General features: G+C 35.9%; 1 protein-coding gene across 6 annotated transcripts; it reads right to left on the bottom strand.

The window, feature by feature from the left end:
* Positions 1-4,833: 4,833 nt before the first annotated feature.
* LOC107630282 (WAT1-related protein At1g68170) lies at positions 4,834-8,931 on the bottom strand. Of its 6 annotated transcripts, none has more exons than XR_015906930.1 (8): positions 8,591-8,931; positions 8,368-8,460; positions 8,114-8,155; positions 7,828-7,858; positions 7,431-7,488; positions 6,129-6,286; positions 5,876-6,043; positions 4,834-5,210 (listed from the first exon to the last, which is right to left on the bottom strand). XR_015906930.1 is itself a non-coding variant. In XM_088506575.1 (8 exons), the coding sequence occupies exons 2-7, from the start codon at positions 8,396-8,398 to the stop codon at positions 5,926-5,928; spliced, it is 438 nt and encodes a 145-aa protein (XP_088362701.1). In that variant the 5' UTR covers positions 8,399-8,460; positions 8,591-8,931; the 3' UTR covers positions 5,348-5,815; positions 5,899-5,925. The 6 variants fall into 6 exon arrangements, 4 of the variants coding, with proteins under 4 accessions (XP_088362701.1, XP_088362700.1, XP_088362699.1 ...); XR_015906929.1 differs by lacking the exon at positions 4,834-5,210 and adding an exon at positions 5,348-5,726; XM_088506575.1 differs by lacking the exon at positions 4,834-5,210 and adding an exon at positions 5,348-5,815 and having other exon boundaries at positions 5,899-6,043.
* Positions 8,932-10,502: the final 1,571 nt, after the last annotated feature.

Here is a 10,502-nt window from a genome sequence, read left to right as displayed (position 1 = left end):
ATTTGAAAAGAATGAGGTTTGGACTCTTGTACCAAATCCGAATGGTAAAAAGGTAACCAGTACAAAATGGATTTTCAAAAATAAATTAGGTGAGGATGGTAGTGTTGTTCGTAACAAGGCTAGACTAATGGCCCAAGGTTACAATCAAGAGGAAGGTATAAATTTTGATGAGTCATTTGCCCCGATAGCAAGAATGGAAGCAATTAGGTTGCTTCTTGCCTATACTACCCACAAGGGTTTTAAAATGTTCCAAATGGATGTCAAATGTGTATTTCTTAATGGTTTTATAGATAGGAAAGTATTTGTGGCTCAACCCCCCAGTTTTAAAAGCAAAGAGTTTCCAAATCATGCTTTTAAACTCTCTAAGGCTCTTTATGGATTTAGGCAAGCTACTAGAGCTTGGTATAAAAGGCTTAGTGCCTTTTTGTTGGAAAATAATTTTCAAAAGAGAACCACCGATACTACTTTATTTATAAAAGAATCTAATGATGATATCTTACTTGTTCAAGTTTATGTGGATGACATTGTGTTTAGTTCGGCCAATGAAGCCTTGTGTGAAGGGTTTGGAAAACTTATGACTAGTGAGTTTGAAATGAGTTTAATGGGAGAATTAACCTTCTTCCTTGGTCTTCAAATTAAACAAACTCCTAGTGGTATTTTTATTCACCAAGGTAAATATGCCAAAGAGTTAATCAAGAAATTTGGTCTTGAAAATTCCAAGTCAATGGGAACTCCTATGTATCCAAACACAAAACTTGACAAGGATGAAAATGGAAAAGATGTGGATGAAACAAAGTTTAGAGGAATGATAGGATCCCTCATGTATCTTACATCCTCTATGCTGGATATTGTTCAAAGTGTGGGTGTATGCTTAAGGTTTCAATCTCACCCAAAAGAATCCCATCTTTTGGCCATTAAAAGAATCATTAGATACATTAAAGGCACATGTGATCTTGGCTTGTGGTATCCAAAATCTAATGAATTTTCTGCAGTAGGGTTTTGTGATGCAGATTATGCGAGAGACCGAGTAGATAGGAGAAGCACTTTCAGAATGTGTTGCTTCCTTGGAAGCTCACTAAACATATGGTCAAGCAAGAAGCAAGCTACTGTTTCCCTATCCACAGCTGAAGCTGAATATATATCTGCCGCTGCATGTTGCTCACAATTAATTTGGTTAAAAACTCAATTAGAAGATTAAAATTGAAAATCAATAGTATACCTCTATTTTATGATAACATGAGTACAATAGACATTTCAAAAAATCCTGTACTGCACTCTAGAACCAAGCACATTGAGGTTCGATATCACTTTATTAGGGAACATGTGAAAAAAGGTACTATTGATATCCAATTTGTAAAATCTGAAGAGCAACTTGCTGACATTTTCACTAAACCTATATGTGAAGATAGATTTTGTTCATTAAGAAACAGTTTGGGGATGATGGACTTAAGTTTTGTTGAAAAAATATGATTTTCATGCCTCTGTTTGTTTTTGTCTCGTACGCAGCAGGGAGACAAATCTGGGCACATGATGAACAAGTCATTAAACAATGGGAGACTGAAATCTGATACTTTGGACTCAAGCCCGTTCAACCACCTTTGAGCCCATTCCATGATATTGGCTCATTATTTTTTTGGCATCATGTTTTTAATAAATTATTTTTAAATAATTCGTTTTTTTAAAAGGGTTTCACATCATATCTTTCAAAAGAGAGTTTTTGTCAAATCAAATCTTTTTCCCATATCTTCCCCCTCTTTTCAAGGAAAGGTTTTTTCAGTTACTTTTTTTATTTTTAAATTCCTTGTTAAAACCGTTTTTCATTAATGCTAAGAGCTTTAAATGAGATTCTCTCCACTAAGCATTTATGATGGTATAACCTCTCTCCACCTTCCACTTTCTTCGGCCCTCTCTTCATCTTCTCCCTCTCTATTTCACTCTCTTCATCATGAGGAAGAAACTTGCCACTCGCCGAAGCACTTGAACCCCCATAACAAAAAATTCTCCATCATCCAAAGGTCCACAATCCCATACACACATACACGTTCATTCCCATTCGTCCTCTTCACCCTCTTCTCATCCCACTGACTCCATGGCAAGGAAAGGAATCCATGCAAGTGCTTCAACAAGGCAGGAAGTAGCATCATCAAAGATAAGTTCAAAGGGAAAGGAGCAAGTACCTGAAGAGGAAGAAGACTCACCACTTCCATCTCCACGTCCATCTCCACCACCACGGCGTTCTACCCCTCATCCTTCAGGATGGTCAGCCCCACTCAACGTGCAAAGAACCCTATTCTTCATGACACCAGAGAACCCCCAAACCTTTATTCATTGGACTTCAAAAATAAATATGGTAAAAGCCACTCCCACTTTGATCCTTCCCGCTTTATCTCTTGTGCAGCTTTTGAGTTTCACTCCCAAGTATTGGTAAACCGTCATCTCTGTTCCTCTTATGTGGTTAATCTTGAAAATCTTTCTAAAAAGGACATTGATTTCACTACATATTTTGATGATCTGAAATGGTCTCCTATTTTCAAAATTCGAAAACCTGTTTACCCAAACTTGGTACGTGAATTTTATGCTAACATGATATTTCATGATGGTGCACTACATTCTTATGTCAAAAGAGTTCATCTTACTTTAAATCGTGATACCATAAGTGCTGCTCTGGGGTATCAAGATGAAGGGGCTAGGGCATATATGTCTGGTAAATGGGATAACCATGCTGGTGTTTCTCATCAAGTGGCTCTGACTCGGGTGTGTGAAAATTTTTCTGCTCTTGATGGCACAAATCTAACCCATAAGGCTCTCGGACTTGTGTGAGCGTTGCTACACCGAATCATCACTTATGTTTTGATGCCTCAAAGTGGTTCTTACTAGAGGGTTACTATTTGTGATACCCTTGTCCTGTTTGCTATTCTAAATTCTGCATCTATTTCATTTGCTTATCTTATGATTAGACACATGTGGGACTGTGTACGTAGTGATAAGAAATCTAATCTGCCATATAGTATGTTCCTGACATGCATCTTTGAGCATTTTAATGTGGATCTCAGCAATGAGCTAGTTGAGAATAGGGTCTCCACAATCAAAGGCGGAAGAGTTCCCGATTCTGTAAAAGAAAAAAAGGGGCAAGAGTTCAACGGCATCAATGATTTCTGATAGCGAAAGTGGAAGTCTTCCTCCTGAATCTTCTCGGTTTTCTGAAACTATCAAGAATGTTCTGAATGAGTTCTCCAATATGTCCAGCATGATGGTCAGGTCCTATAAAGAGGCTCGAAAGCAAGCCTATGAAAATGAGAAGGCTTAGACCAAATGCCGTGAAAGGATAAATTTTCTAATTAAGAGCTTGGAGACTACTAGCAAGGACACGGCTCATTCTGAAGGAGAAGACGATCATCTTGATTCTGATATCAATCTTTCTGATGCCTAAAATATTTGCTCACTGCTGCTTATGCTCTTGGACAATATTTATTTTGTTGCTTTTGGACTTAGTTTCACTTGAACTGTTTCATTTTAGGACGACTGTACTTAATCACGTTGATACTTTTTTTGTGTTTATGTTATGAATTGCATTGTTGTTTCATCTATTTTGTAGGTTCCCTCCTTGATGACAAAAAGGAGGAGAAAAAAGATTAAAAATGGGCTGAATTGAAAATAGAATTAGGGCTGCCAATGCTCTAATTCTAAGATTAAAAGGGGCTGAATTAAAAATAGAATTGGGGCTGCTAGTGCTCTAATTCTTGTGCTCTGTTTTTGAGCCCTATATTTCTATCAGATGTTTTACTCTATTTGATTATTGTTTCATGCCATGTTTTGATGCTCTGTTTTTGTGGTTGAACACTGTGTTTTATTGCTTGCTATGATTTGTTGGCAAGAAACATTTTTTTGATGCTTTGAATATGTTACCTTGAGCAGTGTGTTAGAACTTGAGCCTTGATCATTATTTGATAAAAGTGTTTGCTCAAGTACAAGTCTTTTTTTTTTTATAAAATATGGCTCGGCTTGTTAAGGATCCATGTTTTGAAAATATAAAATTTTTTTTTGGAACTATTTAAGCATGTTTACAGGTATTGCTTCCATAAGTTGATGGATAATTAAGCACACCTTAAGGGGGAGCAATGTCATCGATTGAAAGGGGGAGGATTCGGCCAAATCTTCAAGGGAGTTCTCTAATCCTAATCCTTTTCAATTCATTTTTAATAATATTTGTAATCAAGGGAGAGATTGATGAGTTTGGAAAACTTGAATAATTGTGATAATCAAACATTATTAAAAATATTAATTTAATATTTGCTTCCAATTGGTTGATTATTGTTGCTGGTAGTGTGCAGGAAATTAAAACAAGTTTTCCATCATTTTCCATTACCGACAGGATTTTTCTCGGTAATGGTCCTCCTTTCGCTAAAAAATCGTCAGATTTTTCGACAGATTTTCTATCGGTAATTTACCAACAGATTTTTTCCGTTATCAACAGATTTTCTCTTGGTAATCGTCACTTCAATTTTGCTTAAACTGTCCAATTTTCTAACATTTTTCGTCGGTAACTAGCGTCAGATTTTCCGTCAGTAATTGGAGCCTAGGAAAACATTTCCAACTCTGAATACAGACGAAAATTCTGTCTGTAAATCCATCAGTAAGGTAAAACAACATTTTTTTTTAGATTTTTTCGTTGTAAAATAAACCTGATTTCATACAAAATAAATTTAAATTTAAATAAGTTCATCGTATTATCAAACTAAAAGAAAAGTACTATGAACAAGCAAGTCAATATAATTCAAAACATAAACAAAGTGTATTGATACATCAACTATAATAATAAGTAACAACCATGCATCAACATAGTGTATTGAGTAAATTAAAAGTTGTTAATGAGTATTCAAAGGGCTCTAAATGATTTTTCTCATACTAGTAAATTAGAAGACTTATGCTCCAAGCAACTCCTATTCAATTTCCTAACTCATTTGAATAATTTTCGCTACTCTAATATTTAACTTGTAACAGAGGATTTATTAGATGAAGTTGGTGAAGGAGGTCCTGTGTTAATTTCACTTATCTCATCTGCAAAATTCACTTCACTTGCTCTTTTTGCTTTTTCTTTTTCTTTTTCTTTTTTTTTCATCACTACTTTCCTCACAAGAAAACTTTGCCTTCTTGTTCCTCCTCTTATCCTTCTTCAGATATATTTTGTAGCCAGTCCATGATGACATTATCTATTTCAAAAACCACATGTTATAAAATACCATATAATGATTTAATGAAATATATACCAAAATAATTATTCAGATAAGATAATGTAGCACACAAAAATATTCAAAAAAAAAAAGAAAAAATTTGATTATTATTCGTATATGGCAACATGATCTTTGATTTTGCATTTAGATTCTATCTTTTAAATAATGAACACAAAAGTTTTGTATCTTATTCCTATCTAAACAACTAAATGAATTGTTACTATGTCTACTATTTCTACATTTCTAACATCGTACAGTAGTCATGGTTATATAAATTGTGATAACTATTCCGAGATAAAGAAATGAATTATCTGAGAGGGGTTGAAAGTTGTGGTGGGGACAAAAATACGGAACTCAAACATAATCCACTTAGTTTTAAGAAATTGAGTGCGATTCTTCTTCCTCCAAAAAACAAACTTAGTCTTGAACCCAATGACTTTGTTGTTATTCACAAGCTCCTGATTCCTTTTCCCCACCTTTTTCCGGTGCCCTTTCCTGTTTTAATTTCCTTTTGTTATTGTCTTTAAACACATGCTTTTTCAGATTAAAGTAAAAGTACTTTGTCTCCAGAAACACCTTTCTACCTGAAAAACAAATACAATGGAATCTTAATTATATGATTTCCAATAATTAAATCATCATACCCCCCAGCATGCAATAACTTAACCACAACTTGTATAGTCTGTTGTTGATCCTACTGCTGTAATTGTATGATTTCAGATGGCAGCAATTGAGTTATCTTTTTCATCTCTTTGTTCTTTCCCCATAGAACCATGTATAGTCCACATACTATCAGTACTACTCCAATCACACTGCATATATACCAAATCATATGTCTATATTAATACCAAAACCAATAATAAACAACATACATACAAAAGTCTATTATATATGTACCTTCTAAGATACAATTGCTCATCTAACATGAAAGAAGCCGCAACAGCCACAAGCACAAGAACAAGCATGAGAGGGTTGAAAATGGAGACAAATAGTGACCCTCTCATTTGTATGCACCATGCTATGATAAGAAATACTACTCTAGACCCCACAATTCCCTGAACCAATAACAAATCAATTAATTAAAAAGAAGCTAAGTTAAGAGTAATAATACAATATAATATATGATGTATCAATAATGTATGTATCGAATAAGCAGAAGCCAAAAGCCTGATATTCCAACCAAGCTTCCATTGATTGAGATCCCTCTTGTCCAACCAAGCTACAATGAAGATGCAAGTGCAAGTAGCCCATGACTATAGCAGCCACCATGTGTGTTGAGGAAGCTGAGCAAGTTGAGCATCATGATAAATCAATATATGGAGAATACTAAGAAGGAGGACATGATTCATAACAAAAAGTTGCCTTTGCATTGTGATAATCATAATCTCTTGATGGACACCACCTTTTATTTTGCCTCTTCCACTGCAAACTCACTCCCTGTCAGTACTTTCTTCTTTCTCTTCAATATTGCTTTCATTTCATGCTTCACCATAATATGGCTATTTTTATTTCACTGATTTATTGAGGTTTAAATTCTTGTACTTTCTAATAACATTAATTTATTGAAAGATATAAGTAACAATTTAACACTGATGTACAATTTTAGAATTGAAAGATTAGATTCCTATTGGAAAGCATATGTGAGGAGACAGTGATTACAGACAAGAAACAGAACGGTTCAAGCTTTATCCCGGCTCTGCACTCTGGTGAATGGTCTTGATATCAGAAAAAAAGTAAAAGGGTCTAGTTAACTAAACAAGGGTTCGACATGCCACGTCCAGCTAGAGAATAGGACTAATTTGAAAACCCTTTCAACAACTAGTTATTTTGCTTCCTACACCAGATGTTTCAACACAGAAGAAGTAAGCAATGTCCATCAACAAAAAAACAATTTGATATTTCTGCTAATAAAAAGGTGAGTGACTAGTCACATACTCAATAAGTTCATGCAATACACAACTACCAACTAGCCCCCTAACAAAATCGACATACTGGATTTTAGGACACCAAACAAACTATTCAATGCAAGTACGGGCTGCCTAGCAAATATACAACTATAATGCATTCAAATATCTAGAATGATATCAAGTCTATGCAAAAGCTCAAAGAAGAATAATGAGCAAACAGATTGTAGTCTGTCTTTATTTACTCAAGAACTGAGAATGTAAACCAGTGACATGAATACTTTGCAATACAAACCTGATATAAAATCATCAACATATTCAGCATCAATCTTTCCATGAGCCATTGCATCAACCTCAATAACAGAAGCACACAAGTTAGTCGATGACCTCAAGTTCCGAATGAAGTGTTTAATATTCCTCTCAAGTTCCAAATGTCTTCAACATTTTCAAGTTTGATAGTTGCAGCTGAATCTATCTGTAAAATCGGCCAACCAGAAGTAACAAAGCCATAGCAAAATGAATAGTAACAACTTAAACCCCGAGAATCAACCCAAAAGAAAAAAAATACTCGAACCAAAATATAATTTCCCACTATATATTTCTTTTTCTTTTAAATTACCAGTTACTCCAATTATGACAAGTCTTACGTATCTCAAGAATATGGTCTCTAGATAATTTATAAATACGTTTACCTGTGTTTTCTCATCGTCTTTGATGTCGAACCTGAGGTCGTGTTAACAAAATAAAAAACATAAGATGACAATAATTCAAGATTCAAGACACTGATATTGAGATTATCATAATTCAGAGATCATTTATGAATTATGAGGAAAGTGAAATAATTTAAACAGCAATCCAATTCTGACTTAATATAGATTTCAAGCTACAAATACCATATGACATGCTGTTAAAAAATAGAAAGCAAGTCTAAATTGTTATGCACTGATATAGAACTTCTTTGAAGGATTTAGAGCTTACCATAAAGGAGCTTCACTTTTCTCTCGTAGACAATCACTTCTCCTTCCGATGGAAAAACACAATCAATAAATAGATATGCATAATCTATCTAATATATTTCGACTAGCTGAAATTGGAAACATAAATTCGAGAGAAACTGAAAAAAAATGCAACAATAAAAAACTAGAGCTGCATAATCTATCTAATATTCACTACTAGTAACTGAAATTGGAAAAGAAAATTGAAGAAAATGGAGGATTGGAGAGAGTCGTTACCCATGAGAATACCAGAGAGTCTCAGAGCCATGGGAACCGATGGGTTCAAAATCTCTTCGTTGTGAACAAGCAACACGAAACGGTGTCAAGTTGCTAAGAAATTTGATTCCAAAAAAAAAAGAACATGCACTGAATGAGAAATAATAAACAAGTTGCGCATAAATTCGAATAAGGGAAAGGAGAGCACGAATCTCAGAAAGAGATAGAGAAATGGAAGACGTACGGTTTGAAAATCTCGAGGGGCGACACCGGGAAGGTAGAAAGAGTGAACACAGGAGAAGGTGAAGAGGATGAGGACGGAGGCGACGAAGACGGAGGTGACGAAGACAGTGGCGGGAAAATGCACATTAGGGTTTGAAAAGGAATGTCACGACCAGCAGACAGAGAAGAGCCGGGAGGAGGTGTGACAAAGTTTTGGGGCAATGGAAGTTCAGTGCAACGGAGGTTCAGTGTGACGACGAGGCAAGGTGCGACGGCGGTGCAAGGCTGAGAGGCGCCGCTGATAGAGCAATTGGAGGGGATGGGTGTGAAGGCGTGGGGAAGAGATGTGAAATGAGGAGGAGCTCGTAAAGCCAAATTTTTATTTTAATATTTTCGACAGAATATTTTAAATTATAGATAGATTTTTTGTCTGTAATAATTTAATAAAACACAATATTTTTGTTTATTTAAATACAGACAAATTTTTTGTTGGTAATTATTTTCCACGACAGATTCTTTTGTTTGTCTGTAGTGTATGTTAATTCATTTTTTTTGTTTTCGAAAAAAATTCCCTCGTAAAATTTGTCTGTATTTATGTGGGATCAAACGTGTCCAAAGTATCCATTTGTAATAAGTAGTTTTTTAGTAGTGCATGTTCTTAATTTGATAGTGAATGAAGAAATTAAAGAGCAACAAACTTCAATTGAAAGCGTTAGAAATGCTATCAGGTATGTTAGGTTATCTCTTCAAAGAACTAAAAAATTTAAAGACTGCATGAGGTTGAGTTGATTGAATCTAAAAGTCTTGTGTGATTGGATGTTCCAACTAGGTGAAATTCTACCTATCTAATGTTGGAACATGCCGAGAAATTTTAAAAAGCTTTTGATAGACTTTATGATCAAGAACCTGATTTTCTTAGATGGTTTGGAAAGGATAGTGGGAGAAAAAGAAAGTTAGTCCACTGTCACGGCTCAAAATGAGCCCTGATCGGCGCTCAGGAAAATAGTTCCCTAGCAAGCCTAACCGACTCAAAGGAGCAAGTTAACGCGGGTCAGGTAACGGGAGAAAGCTCAAGGAGGACTGAAGTAGCGAGGAATAATCGTCGGGAACCCTTCACAAAGAAAAAGGGACATATTACACCTAGGAGCCAAAACTTCAAAAAGAGTCATTTTGTCGCTTCACATTCCCAGTGCCGGAACAATGACCGAAGGAATGACAACCGTCCGGATCCAAATTCAGAAGGACAAACTAGTACTCAACCGGATGACTTAAGGTGCCCAAGATGCAAGAAGTACCATCCAAACAGACCATGCAGGGCCGGGCTAGGTGTATGCTACAAGTGCGGGAAGCCGGGGCATATAGCTCGAGACTGTCCACACAGGAAACGCCAGGATGCAGCCGAATCCGAGTCTCAGACCTGAGGTAACCATGAACTAGCAGTTGAGTTTTTAGCTACCCTGCATATCATTAATATGTAATATCCATTTGTGAAGCATGACAAATTTTGATGATCGTGGAGTCCGAGCCGATAGTTGGTCGAAGACTATTAGTCGTCGAGATGGAGCAACACTTAGCTAACTTAGAGGAGTGGCTAGGTTCTTGAAGGATGAGAATCATAATGACGCAGTGGAAGCAGGGTGGATTATACCTAAGGAATTGGAATTGTCGAGAGCTATGCGGAGTTACCGTTTAAAATCCAGTGACGTTAAGACTTCGAGGAAGAGGAATAGAGCGGATTCAACCTTTAGTTGCTAATGGATTAAGAGACGAGTCAAAGTGAGACCAAATTCCTATACGAGAGAGTTTTCGAGACCATTCTTGAAGATGTACCAGAATTTCTACCTTAGAGAGAGAACGTGAGTTTGTGATGAACTTAGTGCCCAAAAGCCGGAACAGCGTTGATTGCACCACAAGTGAAGACATCATTATAACCG

This window comes from Arachis ipaensis, chromosome B3, assembly GCF_059453495.1.
Source record: "Arachis ipaensis isolate K30076 ecotype BB chromosome B3, ASM5945349v1, whole genome shotgun sequence".
In the NCBI taxonomy this organism is placed as follows: Eukaryota; Viridiplantae; Streptophyta; class Magnoliopsida; order Fabales; family Fabaceae; genus Arachis; species Arachis ipaensis.
The sequence above is the reverse complement of the archived record's forward strand: the minus strand, read 5'-3'. Positions and strand labels throughout refer to the sequence as shown.